The sequence below is a fragment of the Notolepis coatsorum genome, assembly GCF_963971535.1.
Source record: "Notolepis coatsorum genome assembly, chromosome: 1".
Lineage (NCBI taxonomy): Eukaryota > Metazoa > Chordata > Actinopteri > Aulopiformes > Paralepididae > Notolepis > Notolepis coatsorum.
The window spans coordinates 148,097,265-148,117,271 of record NC_140165.1 but is presented as its reverse complement, the minus strand read 5'-3'; the positions used below and the strand labels follow the sequence as shown (position 1 = coordinate 148,117,271).

Here is a 20,007-nt window from a genome sequence, read left to right as displayed (position 1 = left end):
ACGAACATGGAATGTGGGGGTCAGATATAGTGAAATGGCCGGGGTGGGTTTGCCCCAGCGTCAGTATGAAAGGGACTGCCCGGCATTTCAGGACAGGGTGTGATGTTTTGATGATGTGGTTCATTCTGTGGGGGTTAGCTTGTAGGTAATATCAACTATTTTCACAAGTGGAGCGCTGCCACATGCCACAATCCATGCACCACCAACCTGAGGGAATATTTCTTCATCTAGCTATTAGTTGTCGCATGACAGGTGGGATAGAACAAATGCTGACCACTTGATAGAATAATCATAATAATAATAATAATAATAATAATAATAATAATAATAATAATAATAATAATAATAATAATAATAATAATAATAATAATAGGCTACATGTTTTATGTCTAATTGAAATAATATTCAATGTGAGAAGATGCAAAAAACAAAAAAAACAAAAAATCTCACAGTACATCAACTGGCTGCCCTGGACCCATACACCAGGGCAGTAACACTGCATCATCTACTTTGGGATAAAGCAGTTTTGGGACATGGAAATGTAGAAATAACATTTAATGAGGGCAAGTGTAATGCCTGGCACGCACTAGAAAATATTCCAAATCCTAACCAATATTGAAACGGTGGTGGACCCCACATGTCCCCCCCTACATAACCCATTTACACCTAAAACGCCTGCTTGAAATTATGTAGCACACAAATGTGTTTCCCGGTTTCAATCTCATCATCATGAGTTATGCATGTCAAATTGATAAAAAAAATTATTTCATACATTTTAAAATCTAGTTTTTAAGAGGCGGCTGTGTGGCGCAGCGGACATTGCGCTCGTCACCAACGCAAGAGACACCGGGTTCGACTCCGGCTGTCGGCGTTGCCTCCGGCTTGGGCCAGCCGTCATACTAACTCAATTGGCAGAGTTAGCTGGTGGAAGTCGATGGGTGGTAATCTGGACGTTGTGGACAGCGACTCCTACAGGTCGGTTGGGGGACGCCTGCACAGCAGAGACAGGAAATGGCGGGGGTAGTGTGAGCCTCCCACACGTTACACCTCGCCAATGAGAGTCCGCGCTGGCAGGTGAAAAGATGTGACAGGCTGCCTCCTTGTGTATCGGAGGGGACACGTAATGCAAGGCTTCTATCCTCCCTACAACCGACCAGTGGGGGGCATATGCGAGCAACATTCAAGACAGGGGAGGGGAGAATTGGCACAGTGGAATTGGGATGGGAGAAAAATAGAAAAAGAAGAGAAAAAAAATCAAGTTTTTAACATTGTCGAGGAGCCATGATTTGACTTTTTTCTTACAATTGTGTAGGCTACTAATGCATTTTAGCTGTTGTGTGTGAAATGAGCATTTGAAGTCGCAAACCAGAGCGCTATCAAATGTAACCTAGATGGAAGGATGTATGTATGAAGAGAGGGATGGATTGATGCTCTCTTTGCTAATGTCATCTTCACTAATACCCCTTTCCCTCACCATCAGCTCACACCCATTGAAAGGTATGCCCTGCATTACCTTGAGTACCTCCATGTCAGTGATGACGAAAGCGCGTTCAAGGTAACGAACATTTAAGTCCCAACAAAACCTCTTGACATTACAATTGGTCCTTTGATGCATCAGACTCACTGGTATATGTATTTATATATATTTCTCAGGAGCGACTGCAGTGTGCTAAGAGAGGCTGGGAGCTGCAGCAGCTGCAGAGGCTGAAGACTGAGGAAGAGGATAGGCTGATGGTGGAGGGGGAGGAAGATCTCTTCACCTACACCAGAGAAGATGCTTACAACATGGTGGGCTGCCATTCACACCACGGCTGCTCAAAATCAGAAAATGTTGTTTTTGCCTTTTAGGTGATATATAATATTCTCCGTTCCCATTTCAACAGGAGTATGTATTTGATGCAGAGGACGGCCATACTGAAATAATGCCGGTAAGATGCATGCATGGTGCAAATACATATTTACATCTCACATATTTTGTCTACAGTATGTCAATGACTGTGGACTCGAATCATAGTAGCATACACTGTATTCTGACTTTAATCTTAACCTGTGGGTGTTTTCTTCTGCAGCTCTGGACTCCACCCACCCCACCACAGGATGACAATGACATCTACATTGACTCTGTCATGTGTCTGATGTATGACACCACACCCATGCCGGAGTCCAGACTGCCCCCCATCTATGTCCGCAAGGAGCAAAAGAGGCTGAAGTTGGACCCATCCGGTGAGAAGAGAGCTGTGTCGTGAGAGTCCCTCTCCTGCTTTGTGTGTCATAGACGGTCTCTACAGGCATGTGTTGGATCTGCACGCTGACCACCTCTTGTTTCCAGCAGCAGCCAGGAAGAAAAAGAAGGGTCACGGGGAGACAGTCATTCCTCCGCGCTCCCTCTTCGAGAAGGCCAGCATGCTGAAGGTTCGCCGTGAGGGCAAGGACCAGAAGAAGAACTTCTCCCTCAAGCAGCAGGCGCCCTTCGCCAAGCCCCTCCCCTCGTTGGTTAAGCCTGCCATGGAGGCTGGCCAGGACAACCCAGAGTGGCTCATCAGTGAGGACTGGGCTCTGCTTCAGGTACTGGCTCTAGTCCTCATGCCCAAAGCCCTGATTACAGGAAATTGGATTGGATTGTCAGAATGAGAGAATTCGTTTTTTGCAGTCCAACCGGTTTAAATTACATGTGGTTCCTTCCATAACTGCAATGAATTCAAGTGCTGTCAACATGCAATATATCATACAACATAATGTATGTTGTTTGTCTCATTGTCAGGCTGTGAAGCAGCTTTTGGAGCTGCCTCTGAACCTGACCATCGTGTCTCCTGCCCACACTCCCAACTGGGACCTGGTGAGCGACGTGGTTAACTCCTGCAGCCGCATCTACCGCTCGCCCAAACAGTGCCGCAGCCGCTATGAGAACGTCATCATTCCCAGAGAGGAGGGCAAGGTAATGAACACAGTCACATTCAGGGTCTGTAGTTATCAAGGTAATGAACACAGTCACATTCAGGGTCTGTAGTTATCAAGGTAATGAACACAACGTCACATTCAGGGTATGTAGTTATCAAGGTAATGAACACAAAGTCACATTCAGGGTCTGTAGTTATCAAGGTAATGAACACAACGTCACATTCAGGGTCTGTAGTTATCAAGGTAATGAACACAACTTCACATTCAGGGTCTGTAGTTATCAAGGTAATGAACACAACGTCACATTCAGGGTCTGTAGTTATCAAAGTAATGAACACAACGTCACATTCAGGGTCTGTAGTTATCAAGGTAATGAACACAACGTCACATTCAGGGTCTGTAGTTATCAAAGTAATGAACACAACGTCACATTCAGGGTCTGTAGTTATCAAAGTAATGAACACAACGTCACATTCAGGGTCTGTAGTTATCAAGGTAATGAACACAGTCACATTCAGGGTCTGTAGTTATCAAGGTAATGAACACAACGTCACATTCAGGGTCTGTAGTTATCAAGGTAATGAACACAGTCACATTCAGGGTCTGTAGTTATCAAGGTAATGAACACAAAGTCACATTCAGGGTCTGTAGTTATCAAGGTAATGAACACAGTCACATTCAGGGTCTGTAGTTATCAAGGTAATGAACACAACGTCACATTCAGGGTCTGTAGTTATCAAGGTAATGAACACAGTCACATTCAGGGTCTGTAGTTATCAAGGTAATGAACACAGTCACATTCGGGGTCTGTAGTTATCAAGGTAATGAACACAACGTCACATTCAGGGTCTGTAGTTATCAAGGTAATGAACACAGTCACATTCAGGGTCTGTAGTTATCAAGGTAATGAACACAACGTCACATTCGGGGTCTGTAGTTATCAAGGTAATGAACACAGTCACATTCAGGGTCTGACTTTATCAAGATAATGAACACAACGTCACACTCTGGGCCTGACTTTATCAAGGTAATGAACAAGGTACCCATCTTTCTTACCCATTGTAGTTGGTGTATGAGGCCAACCCAAAGAAGAAAACCAAGAGCATCTACAAGGTACAGTATCTCATTCATATCCATGTGTTGTTAGTGTTGACTTCCTCTGCTTGACCTGTCTGTGTCTGTGTGTGTGTGTGTCTGTCCTGTACCCAGTCTAAGAACAGCCGTCCTTTGAGGACGTGTCAGATCTACACTCAGGACGACAACGCCACTCACATCCAGCTCTACAACAGCCGCTTTGAGCTCATGAAGATCATCGCCAGCAAGAGGAGCCTCCCCATCAAACCGCTGTAAGCACTGGTCCTACCTGTATCCCTCCCTGTTTTCAATCATTAAAATAAATGTGAGTTACTCACTTGCTGCTTTGTTTTTCACAGTTTGGGGATGAATCCATTCCAAAAGAATCCCAAACACGCCTCTGTCCTGGCAGAAAGGTAACGCGGCTTCGACTTCTCAACCATTTCCTGTGACTCGTGTAAAAATGAAGTGTACTGAATAAATTTTTTATTAAAAAAACAAACCTTACTGTCTACTAGGGTTGCACGGTATACCGGTATTGGTATAGTACCGCGGTACTAGAGTGTTTGAAATGATACTATACTGCGTTTGGGGGAAAACAGTACTTTTTTATTTTATTTTATTTATTCATTTATGCATGCGAATGCCTTCCTATTGGAGCACAGCGCTGCTGTCAGTGGTGACGTTGCGCTAGTTTACCGGAAGCAACCTTCTGGAATGAAGAACAACAAACTGTAGTTGGGACGGGAGCTGGCATGGCTCGTCCGGCGAGTGTTGGCATCGGTGGCACGACTGCAGTGCTGATGGGGGCTGCTGTGGCGCGCAGCAGCGTTGGTTGTCGTGGCCATCGGCAGTCGCGGTGAGGATCTTTGTTGATTGGCTGGCTGGCTTTGGCTAGAGTTGTGGTTCGCTAGCTGTGTGGGCTAGGCCTAACAAAAATAATGGTTGGTTTCAGGTTGCCGACCGACCCTGCCGATTTAGGTGCGACCCAATATATTTTATGAGTTTAAAAAAATATATATATATTAAAAAAAAGAATCATTTTTTTTTTTTTTTTTTTTAAGAATAAAGTTTCATAGAAATCTTAGTCAAACATTTAGTATTATGGATATTAAACATGCTGGCAGAGTACATGCATCCATGTTGTTGTGAACATTTTAACCCTTTCACTGCCACACGACAGCCGGTTAACCCTTTCACTGTGACAATACAGAAGGTTAGCCCTTTACTATCACACAACCGACGGCGATGCTCCATCATTAGCATCATTAGCTCCGCATCCGCGGAGCTAATGATGCTAATGATGGAGCATCGCCGTCGGTTGTGTGATAGTAAAGGGCTAACCTTCTGTCGTGTGGCAGTGAAAGGGTTAATTAAATAAAGAAATTCCCTGTCCATAGTCGCCGTGGGAAAGAATATAAAAAAAAAAAAAAAAATCCCTACCTACCCATGGCCAAACTGACAACCAACCTGAAACCAACTATTATTTTTGTTAGGCCTAACCATCGGCAGTCGCTGTGAGGATCTTTGTTGATTGGCGTTGGCTGGCTGGCTTTGGCTAGAGTTGTGGTTCGCTAGCTGTGTGGGCTAACGTTAGCCGAGTTTACTCTAGCAGCGTGTGCCGGCTAGCTGTGTGGGCTAACGTTGGCCGAGTTTACTCTAGCAGCGTGTGCCGGCTAGCTGTGTGGGCTAACGTTGGCCGAGTTTACTCTAGCAGCGTGTGCCGGCTAGCTGTGTGGGCTAACGTTGGCCGAGTTTACTCTGGCAGCGTGTGCCGGCTAGCTGTGTGGGCTAACGTTGGCCGAGTTTACTCTGGCAGCGTGTGCTGGCTAGCTGTGTGGGCTAACGTTGGCCGAGTTTACTCTGGCAGCGTGTGCCGGCTAGCTGTGTGGGCTAACGTTGGCCGAGTTTACTCTGGCAGCGTGTGCCGGCTAGCTGTGTGGGCTAACGTTGGCCGAGTTTACTCTGGCAGCGTGTGCTGGCTAGCTGTGTGGGCTAACGTTGGCCGAGTTTACTCTGGCAGCGTGTGCTGGCTAGCTGTGTGGGCTAACGTTGGCCGAGTTTACTCTGGCAGCGTGTGCCGGCTAGCTGTGTGGGCTAACGTTGGCCGAGTTTACTCTGGCAGCGTGTGCCGGCTAGCTGTGTGGGCTAACGTTGGCCGAGTTTACTCTGGCAGCGTGTGCTGGCTAGCTGTGTGGGCTAACGTTGGCCGAGTTTACTCTGGCAGCGTGTGCTGGCTAGCTGTGTGGGCTAACGTTGGCCGAGTTTACTCTGGCAGCGTGTGCTGGCTAGCTGTGTGGGCTAACGTTGGCCGAGTTTACTCTGGCAGCGTGTGCCGGCTAGCTGTGTGGGCTAACGTTGGCCGAGTTTACTCTGGCAGCGTGTGCTGGCTAGCTGGCGTTGGGCCTAACAAAAATAATAGTTGGTTTCAGGTTGGTTGTCAGTTTGGCCATGGGTAGGTAGGGAATTTTCTTTTCTTTTTTTTTTATTTTATTCTTTCCCACGGCGACTATGGATAGGGAATTTCTTTATTTAATTAACCCTTTCACTGCCACACGACAGAAGGTTAGCCCTTTACTATCACACAACCGACGGCGATGCTCCATCATTAGCATCATTAGCTCCGCGGATGCGGAGCTAATGATGCTAATGATGGAGCATCGCCGTCGGTTGTGTGATAGTAAAGGGCTAACCTTCTGTATTGTCACAGTGAAAGGGTTAACCGGCTGTCGTGTGGCAGTGAAAGGGTTAAAATGTTCACAACAACATGGATGCATGTACTCTGCCAGCATGTTTAATATCCATAATACTAAATGTTTGACTAAGATTTCTATGAAACTTTATTCTAAAAAAAAGAAAAAAAAAAAAATGATTTTTTTTTTTTTTAATATATAATTTTTTTTTTAAACTCATAAAATATATTGGGTCGCACCTAAATCGGCAGGGTCGGTCGGCAACCTGAAACCAACCATTATTTTTGTTAGGCCTTGGTCAATAAAGATCCTCACTGCAACTAGTTAGTTATCATAACCATCGGCAGTTCCAGTGGGGATCTTTGTTGATTGGCGTTGGCTGACTGGCACATTTTGCATAGCGGGAACTCGGCTGACGTTGCCTTGTGTAGCTGGCGAGCTGTAGTTCTAGTTGGAGCTGGCTAGCTGGCGGTGATCAGTGGGGATCCTCGCTGCGATTGCAGATGGTTGTGGTGGCTGGCGTTGCGTGCTGCGGTGGCTCCTGTCGGTGCTGTGGTCGTGCCGTTGATGCCAACGTTCGTTGGATGGGCTATGCTGGCTCTCGTGACTACAGTTCCTTATACAAGCATTAGAAAATGTCCACAATGCTATTCGCAAGAATAGAAAATAAATTGAAATGCCTAATAATAGCCTAAACTGCCGTGCTGAAAGCTAGTAAACACAGCATCTCTATGGCTTAGTCACAAACGTGATTTATACAGAGACATTTGACAATTGCCCATTAATGGTTCATACATACTGTATAAACGGAAATCTATTTTATTTTTGTTAAACAGTCTACATTGTAGGCCCTACAATATGACATAACCTAGTTCTAGGCTCATCAAAATGTTTTCTAGGTAACTTATGGTAGCTCAAACTAATTAGGCCCTCTGCTATGACAAATGTATAATAATTAGTGCTGTCAGGCGATAATTTTTTTTTATCTAATTAATTACAGGATTTGTAATTAATTAATCTAATTAATCGCATTTGAATCGCATAACCATTGTATGCCTGATATTCTATATTCTATAATCATATTTCAAATTGCATGTGTCCGGATGGCAGAATTCAGTACTGTATCTACAAAACCTTCTGTTTAATCATCTTCCATCTATTCATTTGCTTAGATTTTTCAGGTCTGGTCAATTTGAGCATGGTGTTATTCACAGTCAAAGATAAAGAAAAATGTATTGATATTCTCATTTGGTTCATTACAATTAATAATAATAATAAATTCAATTTGTACTGCACTTTACATTTGTAAAAATCTCAAAGTGCTACAAGAGATAAAGATTTTTTTTTTTTACTCAAGCCTAGTAACAGACACAGTATTTCTGACACTGGGAATACATTCCCTGAGATCCATAGATGTCCCTAGAATCAGATACCAAGAACATGCAAATGGACCATATTAAAAAAGTCTGTAAATGTGTATTCTACGTTCTTATGGAATGAATGAGATAAAAAAATTATATTATAAAAAAATATATATATATTGTAATTCATTTAGTTAATTTTCATTTAGTTAATTTTCATAACGCGATAATTTGCTGTGTAATTAATTAATCTAATTAACGCGATAAACTGACAGCCCTAATAATAATACAAGCATACTTTTTCTACCCCTTGAATTTTTTTTAACTACAGAAGTCTGCTGCATTTGGCTCACAGAGTGACTCCCCCCACTCAGAAGCAACCTAACCGACCATCCAAATCCTTAGTCGGGGACAGCCCTACTACCTACTATGCTACTATGTCTATATACTACTATGTCGATACTACTATTTACTATGCATAATGCTACTATGTCTATATACTACTATGTACTATGCTATTATGCCTATACTATTAACTACTACTATGCTACTATGTCTATACTACCATGCACTTAAAGTGAAGCACTCAAATTTGGCACTACTAAATGAACACTCTCACTTACCCTTTACTTCCAGAGGTGTACCCAATTTGTTAGTGCTTTGGATAAAAGCATCAGCTAAATGTGTACTGAACTGAAGTGTAAAACCATCTGTATTTGTTGTCCACAGTGGGATCAGCTACGACAAGCCTCTCCCTCCCATTCAGGTGGCGTCTCAGCGTGCTGAGAGGATTGCCAAGGAGAAGAAGGTGGGTGTCAGGAGAGCGTGAATGGCGGCAGGCGAATGTTGTTTTGCGAGAGCAGGTGCTGCTGTGACAGACAGTTAGTGTGGCAGTCAGGTATTGCCATGGCATTAACTGCAGCTTGTGTGGGGAAAATCTCCCCAGACATTAGTTACACATTATTGTCTAACACAGTGGTTCCCAAACTGTGGTGCGCGAGCTACCTCTAGGTGGTGCGTGACATGAAAAGGCTAATGGCGTTATTTTACTAATAAATATATAACTAATATACATTATTTCAAATGGGGATTTTCACTGTGTAAATCATGAAATTCAAGAAACGTTTTAATAAAAAACGTACGTTTTAATAATAATAATAATAATAATAATAATAATAATAATAATAATAATAATAATAATAAACAATGTCTCAGGCGAGGTGCGCTTCGTCTGTGCTGATGCGCTCCGCTCTGCATGGAGTCTGTCTCCTCAGGTCTCCTATATGCGGGCTTAACAGCGGGCCGATGACAGTAGCGAGCGCGAGCCAGTGCATTAATAACTTCCTGCCAAAAGCGCGGGACCAGCGCGGGATTGTGGCACTTACAACATGCAGAGCTGGCTAAAAACAGGGAAACTGTCAGGTGAATCTAAAGTCAATAAAAGTATGAAAGAGGACAGGAGGAATTGGAGAGAAGCGGAGAGCAGCGTTTTAGAGTGGAGAGTGGTGATGACAGCTGGAGCACAGACGCAACAGCCCGGTGGCTCTCCACCAAGAAAACAGGGTAATAATGACAACGATGTGTGTTCTATAATTATGATATGTGTGTAGTGTTCTGATAACGACTATTGGTGAAGCGATGTCGAGATTCATTTGGTTTGGCAGCGAGAGCTAGATTTGCGAGAAGCATGCAGCCGCAGAGCAGACAGTTGTGCGCGCACAGTGCAATACTCCAATTCAGCCATTGGCAATTCTGCTGAGCTTCCCCAGACCGGGATGAGAGCGCCGCTGGCTCTGCGGCTCTTCGTTGGGAGGCGGAGATATAATAGTCATCACGCAATGTTTATATTTCACGATAATGTTGTCGTCTCTCTGCCAAATTTCTCAGTTATTCGCTTGATATAATTAATACAAATGTCCAATATAACGGAATTCGTTAGCTCATAAAAATGTGATTATAACACACTGTTGTTTATTAATGTCGGCTGACTGCCCACAGACAACTATTTGATTTAAAGTCAGCAGCAGCACGGAGTCTCGGGACTTATTTATTTATTATTTTTTATGTTTGCATTGGGGGGTGCGCGAGCTAGGTCGGCAGGTGACAGGGGGTGCGCGGCCAAAAAAGTTTGGGAACCGCTGGTCTAACACAGTGGTTCCCAAAGTCGGGGTCGCGACCCAAAGGTGGGCCGCGAGCAGCCACGGGAGGGCCGCGAGATGATTTTTTTTTTTTTTTTTTTTGTCAGGCCACTGAACTTAGAAACAGGCCAGGACAGTGTTTCTAGTTGTATTCTAAAATTCTATTCTATTGTATTCTAAAATGTGACTATATGGTTTTATATTAACTTAATAAATAAACAAAAACGAAAATCGACTTATTTCAACGAACATTTCAAACTAAATAACAGATTATGCACATAAAACGCTGAAAACAACCGAAGCAACAATAGTATTTTAATGAGGCTATTATTATTATCATTATTATTTTGCAACAAGTTAGCCCTCTCATAAATAGCACATATAAATGAATAACTAACTTGAACTAACTTAATAGGATTGAAGTGATATTTGGCTTAAAAAATCGGTCGCCTGGCAAAAAAAAAAGAAAAAAGCCTGACGCTGTGCATTGGGCCGCGGCTCTCTGACGCCTTATTTTCTGGGTCCCGGCCTGAAAAGTTTGGGAACCCCTGGTCTAACAGATGATTGTCCTAATTGCCACATTACTGCAAAAGGTTTTTGGTGAAATTGAACGTTTTTACGCAGACGTACTTGGGTCGCTTTCACATATAGTTTGGTGGACTCAGTGCGATTCGGGGGGTGAAGTTGCAACATTGTTGCATTCTTCATTTGGTTCAGTTTGCTTTCACACTGCAATTTGTCAAGCGCACCAAACTTTCTGAACAATGTCACACGATCGAAAAGGGCGCTCGTCTATTGGATATATATAGAATCCCAAAAACAGGCTTCGGGGACAGCTCTACAGCGCACACACATACACACACCACATTATTCTCAGGAGCAGCCCAGCTCACACACATACACACACCACATTTTGAACGCATCGAAAAGGACACTTGTCTATTGGACACACTAGAGAGTGGAAATCCCTCCCCTTCAGGAGTGAAATCTGCTAAACACAAACATGCAGCAACATCACATTTATAAGGTTGTGGGATTTCTGCTCTCCTGGAGAGAAGAGATGGAAGAGACCCAAGTCAGATGATTGGAGAAAAAAAAAAACGTTTCCTTTGCCCTTTCTTCCGGTGTCCGTCTGTGACTTCACTGGGTCCTAGTTAAAGGTCCCATACATTATAAATGGTCTTTTCCAGTGTTAAGCATTGTTTCCTAGCAATTCGGGATTATATCAATGTGGTCTGTGTCGTTAATTATCATATTGACTCATCAGTCTAGTCTCAAGTTCACGAGATCTTCCTCCTCAACTAAGCCGGTCTGATTTGACAGTATTGCTGACGTGAATAAGGTACTGATTTGCAGTAACGCCCCCTCTATGGTTGTAGCGCATAGTGTAACCCGACACTTCCTCAAACAGGTTTTGACAGTGAGGCAGAGAGCGAGCAAGCGCGAGAGAGAGGGACCGTGCAGGACCGAGTGTAAAAATGTGCGTGCGCCACGGGGATGGGTCTTCTCTCACACACACACGGAGCATTTACACAGGTTGTGTGTAAATGCTCCGTGTGTCCCTCTATCTCTCTCTCTCCCTCTCTATCTCTCTCTCTCCCTCGCAGTCGGGAGCACTAGCTTATCACTGTCAAAATATCTTTGCGCATGCTCCCACGCGCACGCCCGTATTCCGATCCGTGCAATAATAATCACAGAGGTATATATTGTCATTTGAAACAAGTTACCAATGCATTGTCCCGTGGGATTATGCCCCCCCGTGGCGAAATTAATTAGTCTCCCCCTCAATCTCTCTCTGTGCCAGTTGCAGACTGTGTGGGTGACTGTCACTCAAAGCGCTTATGGACGGAGCCCATCCAATAACAGCCTGAATTCCAAAGGGATTATGCTTTTGAGTACTTGATTAGAAATATAAAACAATTAATTTTTTTGAAAAAAAACGTACAGATGTGTTCCATAGACTCACAGGCATTGTGTAAAGTTGCTCAAATAGTTCAAGGAATAGCAATGCTGCATGTCCCCTTTAACAAAAGCCTCCACTCGCGTCTCTCACACGCGCGCGCACACAGCACACTCCACTGACGGCAGGGACTCTCTCTCTCTGTTTCACAGTGAAGTAGAGCAGGCGGGACAGCGCTGCAGTGTTCGTTTTGTTTCCTTCTCCCCAAGATGCACAGTTTATCGGGTCACTTCCTATATTTGGTCTTGCGTTTGGTCCGATGAGCATTCACACCACAAAAGTACGCACCAGGGTTCACTTGGAAGTAAACCGAGACCTACGTTTTCAGGCGGACCAGAGTTCGACTGAGCTTTCACACCACCCCAAACCAAGCGGACTATCGGAGGAAACAAACTCTGGTGCGTTTAAGGCAGACCAAACAGCTCTGGTGTGAATGCGACCTAAGTCTTTGTGTGTGTGTGTGTGTGTGTGTGTGTGTGGTCAGGCCCTAGCAGAGCAGCAGAGAGCTCAGCAGTTGGCCCAGCAGCAGCAGGCTGGAGCTCCCCAGGCCCAGGCTGCCCCTGGCCAACCCCAGGCCCAAGCTGCAGGCCAGGCTCAAGTACCAGGAGTCCCTCAAGCTGCTGCAGTGGCTGGGGTTGCTGCTGTGCCCAACACAGCCGTCCTGGTAAGAATCAAAACATCCACTAATTAGGGTTGCCATGGTTACCATTATTACACGGTGTTTGGGCATACAGTGATTACATTTCCTACCCACTGCCGTTTTGGTAAAAAAAAACGTGTTTAGTTTTGCGTATCGCCGCCCACGTTCATCAAATAAGTTTAAAAAAAGTTTCATTTGTAAAATACTAAGCGTGGTATCAATACTTATTCAATACAACGGACACTACAATTAGAAACTGGAAGTGTCTGAGTCGTTGTCAGGGTTAGCGGTGCGCTTGGTTTTACCAGCAGGAGGAAGGTGGAGATATGAGAAGAACCAGATAGAGGGAATAGTGTCAGTCTTCAGAAAAGTTTTTATTTTTTTTTAAACATAAACATAAACATAACAACAAATTGGACTCACAAGCATTAACACTTTGATCGCCATGGGTTAAATTCATAATTTACCATCCCTAGCCAGCTCTATTTGTCTATGGAGAAGTTCCCCTTCTTTGCAGGGCTATAACTTTTTTAATTCTATTGCTAAATTGCCATTATTATGGCCCATTCAATGTCCTATATCCATTGTTCAGGGTGTAGCAACGTTAAACTTTTTCATTCACATATTCATACTAAAATATGGTCTAAAGTATAAGTGTTTTTATCGTGGGCGGCTACGTGGCGTAGTGGGCAAGGTGCTCGCCACGAAATGCTGGAAACGCTGGGCTCGTCAGTTCGAGCCCAGCGCTCCACATTTGCTTTCAGTTTAGCTGGTCGTCCGTACTAATACACATTAGGGGGTGGGAAACTGATGGGTGGGGATCGGGCGTTGTGGACAGCGACTCCTACAGGTCGGTTGGTGCGCCTGCGCAGTAGAATCAGGAAGTGTCGGGGGCAGCGTGAGCCTCCCACGCGTTACTCCTCGCCACTGAGAGATCGAGCTGCGCAGGTGAAAAGATGCGACTGCTGTTACCTCAGGTACCGGAGGCGACTTGTGCTATGTATGACTTATCTTAGTCCACATTGCAGCCGGCTTGTGGGAGGCAAGAAACAGCGTCCGTGACAGGGGAGGGTTGAATTGGATGATACGAAAATTGGGATGGGAGAAAAATATAGAAAATGGGAGAAAAAGTGGATAAAAAAAAAAGTATGTTTTTATCGTTTTCTGCAGCTTTCTCCAGAACTTGATTTATAGCTCCAAATGCATTATATTGATGATGAAATACAGTTTGATAGCAATCGGCACGAGATAAAAAATTTCAACTGGACGTGGTTCTAGAAGTTACTACGTATCATCTGATATTGACCGGATGGGCGAGGGGGCGTTTATAATTCCGTGGGCAACGTTATACCATTCGTCTAGTGTGGGTCATATGGTCATCAGAGCAGTTTATATGGAATACGTTAGAAAATAACGCTGGATCTTACCGTATGTTCCTCGCGCCGTTGGACGATCGGCGTGGAGTAGACAGTTTTCGATTATGGGATGTTGATCCTGATGAACCATTTCCAGGTTGTATAATACTATATACGTCCAAATAACGTTGTTTATTGAGTTAGGACGAGCGATTGATCATCCAGTGTGTTGAGATGGAGTCAGGCTACCGATCGCGAGTGCCCGGACGGATTATGGATGAGCACTTCCTGTTTGGCGCGCCCCTCCCTCTTGGCCGATCTGCCACCGGATGGCGCTCTTGAACCGTTAGACAGTTGAGTGGAGCTCACCAGTACATCTCATGTCTCCGGAGGAGAAATATGATTTCGATCACAGATTTTTGAATTATTGATATCAAAGACGAGTTACGGCGTCTTCGGCAGAATGAGCATGGCTAGGAATGACGTCTATACACGTCATCGGCGATTAAAGTGTTAACAGTAAACATCCAATGAAATCACCATTTGAATCATTATAAATATAGTTTACGAGATATATACCTAATACTTGCTATCTAATACCCTACATACATATGCTCTTGCTCGCTCACCCCCCCCCCCCCCCCCCCCGGACCCCCACTTGGATAATCCATCCATTTTCTTTCGTTTCTAACCAGGCACTGCACTTCATATGCTAGCTTTTATTCTCTCCACCACTTCTAACCAGATTGCAATGTTGGTTTCACTGACACCTAAAATTCTTGCTGTAGATATTTCTAGATAAATCACATCGAGATAGGTAAGAACCCATACCTTCCGGAAAATTTTTTCCGGTTGAATCCATTGTGATGCATTAACAGTAAACATCCAGTAATTTTTTTTTGCAGTCAGGCCACTGAACTTAGAAGCAGGCCAGGCCAGTGTTTCTGGTTGCGGTGGCGCGATAGTTAGATAACCTAAGTATGGAACAACCAAGAGATCACTGTGACAGAGAGTAATGCAGTCTAAACAGTCATAAATCTTTAATTCAACTTCAGCCCTGATCATAACCATTTATTTTTAGATTTTTTGTAATGTCAGATAAAAAAATCTGACATTACAAAAAATCCATCAAAATCTGTGTTGCTGCTAATCATTGACACGTGCCTAGCCTGTAACAATCCCCCCCAGAAAAATGTACTTTGCATTTGATATATTGAAAATATTTTACTTTGTGTGTTTTTTTTAACAATAATTTGTGATGCCATCACAGAAACTGGCATTTAAAGGGTAAAAATTCAAAAATGCCTGCACCAGAATGTGTGAGAGAATGATGGACAATCGCTTGCTGTGTGAGAGAGAGAGACAGACAGACAGACAGACAGACAGACAGACAGACAGACAGACAGACAGACAGACAGACAGACAGACAGACAGACAGACAGACAGAGAGAGAGAGAATTAAGTACATTTGCTGAAATACAGTTCTTAATTTTCTCACTTGCTATGTGAGAATGTTAGTTATTATGTTCTCAATGCCCCTTGCATTGTATGAGTTGTGTGGAAGCGTTTGCTAGTTCTAGTGCCATCCCTTTGTACATTGTGGCTGTGTCTGACAAAAGTTAACAATACATAATGGTATTAGGAATACATTTGCCTCCTGCGTGAACTGCGCATAGCTGAATAGACTGTATTTTAACGCCGGTCATATGGTGGTACTTGGAGAGCCAGCTACGTTCTCAGGTGGTACTTGGTGTAAAAAGTTTGAGAACCACTGGTGTATACTATGTCCTGCAGTCTATGTGGTGCTACTATATTTTCTTCAGGATACAGATGCTTGGGAGTCAAACCAGGTTGTCAGTGGTCTTAAAGAGTACGCTTTAAAATAGTGGTAAAAGTCTGGAAATGCCAAACCTCCGTCGGCTTTGTTTCTCTGTGCGGTGGATCTTTTTATTCGTGGAGGTTTGTTATTCCAAATAAATGTATATGCGGTGGAGTGTAATTTTTTCCAGTAACCATCAGGAGGGGGTAACGGTAACATTGAGCTAATGAAGTTGATTCTAGGTAAAACATCCATCTTAACTATTGATACTCGTGCCTGTACTGAGTTTTTAAGTTTCGACCACCTGTCAAAGTCATATTTGATCTTATCTTGGATTTTTGTGTAATTGTACTTCACCGTTTGGCTTATAGTAGGGAATACCTCAATTCCTAAACATCTGAAGTGTTTAACCATTGGTATTTCTTCTGGAAGGAGTATATTCTTTGCAGGGGCATTAAGTGGAAGGAAAGCCGACTTTGGCCAATTTATCCTAAATCCCGATAGATTGCCAAAGTCATCAATCAACTTGAGAAGATGAGGCATTGAGGTGTTAGGGTTTTGCATGAACAATATTACGTCGTCCGCATATAAACTAATATGATGTTGTGTGCCCTTAATTGCGATTGGTTCTATGGATTGGGATTGTCTTATATATTGTGCTAAAGGCTCTAATGATAAAGCGAATAGTCCGGGACTAAGAGGGCAACCCTGTCTGGAAGAGCGCGATACCGTAAAGATTTCGGAGGTGATTATACCTGTTGTAATCATGGCCGATGGGTCTTTGTATAATACTTTAATCATATCAATGAATCCTTTTCCTAACCCCATCCTTTCTAATACTGCCCATAGATAAGACCATTCCAACCTATCAAAGGCTTTCATCGCATTCAGGGACAGCATCGCCTTAGGTGTGGTGTCATCCTTGCTGGCATCTAGCACATGTAGTAACCGACTTATATTATCCGTGATCAAGCGGCCTCTTATGAAGCCAGTTTGGTCAGGATGAACTAAAGACGTCATATGCTTTTGAAGTCTGATGGCTAATACCTTGGAGTACAGCTTGATATCGGTTCCGAGGAGGCTTAAGGGTCTATAACTACCGCAATCGGTGGGGTCTTTGTCTTTTTTAAGGAGGACTGTTATGAGTGCAATATTGTCGTTCTTATGGAAGTTCCCCTCCTTGATTCAATATAGAATCATATTAAGTAATAGGGGTCCAATTACATCCCAACATGAGAGGTACATTTCTGGTGGGATACCGTCTCTTCCAGGAGCCCTACCACTTTGCATTTCAGATATGGCCTCCCTAAGTTCATCTAGTGTGATGGGTGTTTCTAACTGTTTAGCGTCATCCTCTGATAGTTTAGGAAGGTTAATTTTATTACCGTACTTTTCGCACTATAAGCCGCACCTGACTATAAGCCGCAGCAGCTAAATTGAATGATGTGTACATATATAAGCCGCATTGGACTATAAGCCGCAGGTGTTTTAATGTTTAATTACCATATGTAATTAGCATTGGGACACAATACTGTCGGACAAATAACAAGAATTAACTCATTTACAAGTTGTATTAAGTTTAGCAAATAAGGGAACAGATAAATAACATTTCAATGCAGTCAAAAAAGCTATATTTTGATTTTTACATTTTCGGGTTTGGTCACGTCGAGTCACATATAAGCCGCACCGTTATATAAGCCGCAGGGTCGAAAAATGGGGGGAAAAGCCGCGGCTTATAGTCCGAAAAGTACGTAAGATATATGTCCATTTTGTTTTGATCGAAGGCCATTTCTGATTTGTACAAGTTGGAGTAGAACTCTTTGAATGTCTCGTTGATTTTTTTAGGGTCTGTAACAAGTCCTTGCTGTGCCTTAATGGTAGTTATATCTGCAAATTTTGTGTTGGCTCTTAACTGCATAGCTAGTAGGTGACTTGGTTTAGAACATGAAATTACCGGTAATGCTGTTGTCTTGTGCTACGTATTTGAACTTCAGATTGTTGTTTATAAATGGCATTAATCTCTTTTTTTAACACATTAATTTGAGTTTCCAGTCGAACCGAGTAGTTGTATTGTAAAGAGGAAAATAACGTAGAGTAAAGCATTTCCAGCTCTGCCAGTTTTGAACAACTATTCTTGCGTATTTTGGAGGAAAAGTTCCCGGTAAAATCCTTGATCAATCCCTTTACCGACATCCATAATATTCTGGGGTCCGGTGCCGATTTCGCATTCTCCAATAGAAATACAGAAAGAGCTTCTTTGAATTGTGTAATGAATTCCTTGTTTGTCAGCAATATCGAGTTAAATCGCCATCTTGGGGCTCGGGATGACAGTATACCAAATTATATTTTTAGGAGTAAATAACAGTGATCTGATTGAGTACCATTTCCACGTCATAGTTATCAAATAGTCTAGGGGATGCAAAAACATAATCTATTCTGGAAAGTGTGTTTATGTCTTGCAGATCGACAAGAGTACCTTCGGGTCGTAGGGTTGAGTGATCGCCATAGGTCATTTACACCTGTATTCTTAGCCCAATCCTTTAACGCATTAGATGAATTTTTCTGGTCGTTGAAAAGGTGGGATAAGATTTATCCATCCCGGGATCCCAAATGGCATTAAAATCTGCGCCAATTATAAATGAGTATTCAGGAAGGTTTAACATTGTTCTGGTAAGTGTAGTGTAGAAATTAGCCTCGTACAGATTTGGGGCATATGCCGCTACCAACGCTATTTTCCTATTCCTGTATACAATTTTAGCTATGGTTATCCGACCATCTGTATCAGACCATACTTCCTTCAATTCAATATTCAACTTCCGTTTCACGACTATAGCAACTCCACGGGATCTCGTTCCAAAGGAAGAGTGACTAATGTTATGATATATGTTTTCCGCTAGCGTAGCTTTGTCTTCCACTAAAATGTGCGTTTCGCTTAGAAGAGCCACATCAACCGGTTTGTTTTTCATCCGTGTGAGCACGCTTTTGCGTTTATGTTGATTATTTATTCCCCCAGTATTCCAGATCATTATATTCAAACTAGCCATAATCTATACATGTTGTTGTGTAATTGTTGGTAATGCTTCTGGAGTACGAATTCACAATGGATATACATCCAACTATTGAGGTCCCGTTGAGAGCCGAGCTTAAAAACATACATGTATACAAATACACCCCTAAATCCCCCTCCCTCAGTGAGCCGTACAAGGCTGTGTTCCTAAGACACAACCTTCGCGTATAACTCCCTCCCTTACACCACCGGTTAGCCCAGAATGAGCCATTTATCCTTAACTTTCCTATGTATACCATATGATCTAACATTCTAAATTCTACCATAAGTAGAATGTCAACTGTGGCTTGGCCACTCTCCTGTTAAATAAAAATGAAAATTAAATAAAAATAAAAATAAAGACTAAAAATAAGCTTCAATTATCATACCATAATCACTTACATTTTAGAAGAACTTGTGTAAGTTATAGCAACCCAAGAATAATAAGAGAGGTATTGAACTGAAGAGAGATCCTCAAAAAATTAGAGAAAAGAAAAAAAGAGAACATTTACTTAGATCTTGAAAGAGCTTTGCTATGCTTAAACACCTAGAGTATAAAGTGGAGAAGTAGTGGAAGTATTTCCAATTAATAAAAAGCAGTTTTTAAATACGTATATGCAGCATTTCCCCTGGCCAGGGGTGGGCGATGATCCGTTGTGAAGAATGTTATTCCCCCGAAGGTCTTCTGGCTGTATGTCTGGCCACATATTGCTGTTATTCCAGAATGTTCCATATATCAAAGAATGTTTTAAATGTTTTAGATTATTCCAATATGTCGTTTTTACAGTGCCAGAATGTTGTTCGAAATCCATACTATTAAAATAAGGACCGCTTCATGAATTTGCGTGTCATCCTTTCGTCATGCTCATCTTCTCTGTATCGTTCCAATTTTAAGTCCAATATGTCCGCAATAATAAAAGTCCAACGGCGAAAACATTCAATAACTCAGAGCTCGTAGGTCTCTCTGTCCCAAATCAGCGGTTCATTAAAGTTTATACGATATGGTGTCCATGCCTAACAAAG

General features: G+C 42.9%; 1 protein-coding gene across 7 annotated transcripts in view; it reads left to right on the top strand.

The window, feature by feature from the left end:
* Positions 1–20,007, top strand: part of ep400 (E1A binding protein p400) — a 92,859-nt gene that overhangs the window by 58,341 nt on the left and 14,511 nt on the right. For 5 of the 7 annotated variants that reach the window (XM_084331061.1, XM_084331060.1, XM_084331059.1 and 2 more), the window contains 11 exons: positions 1,481–1,555; positions 1,654–1,788; positions 1,884–1,928; positions 2,070–2,223; positions 2,330–2,565; positions 2,762–2,935; positions 3,964–4,011; positions 4,108–4,244; positions 4,332–4,388; positions 8,756–8,834; positions 12,609–12,788. In XM_084331061.1, coding sequence (XP_084187187.1) covers positions 1,481–1,555; positions 1,654–1,788; positions 1,884–1,928; positions 2,070–2,223; positions 2,330–2,565; positions 2,762–2,935; positions 3,964–4,011; positions 4,108–4,244; positions 4,332–4,388; positions 8,756–8,834; positions 12,609–12,788 — 1,320 coding nt within the window. The remainder of the gene's footprint in view (positions 1–1,480; positions 1,556–1,653; positions 1,789–1,883; positions 1,929–2,069; positions 2,224–2,329; positions 2,566–2,761; positions 2,936–3,963; positions 4,012–4,107; positions 4,245–4,331; positions 4,389–8,755; positions 8,835–12,608; positions 12,789–20,007) is intronic. The other 2 variants (XM_084331062.1, XM_084331058.1) reach the window with 1 other exon arrangement.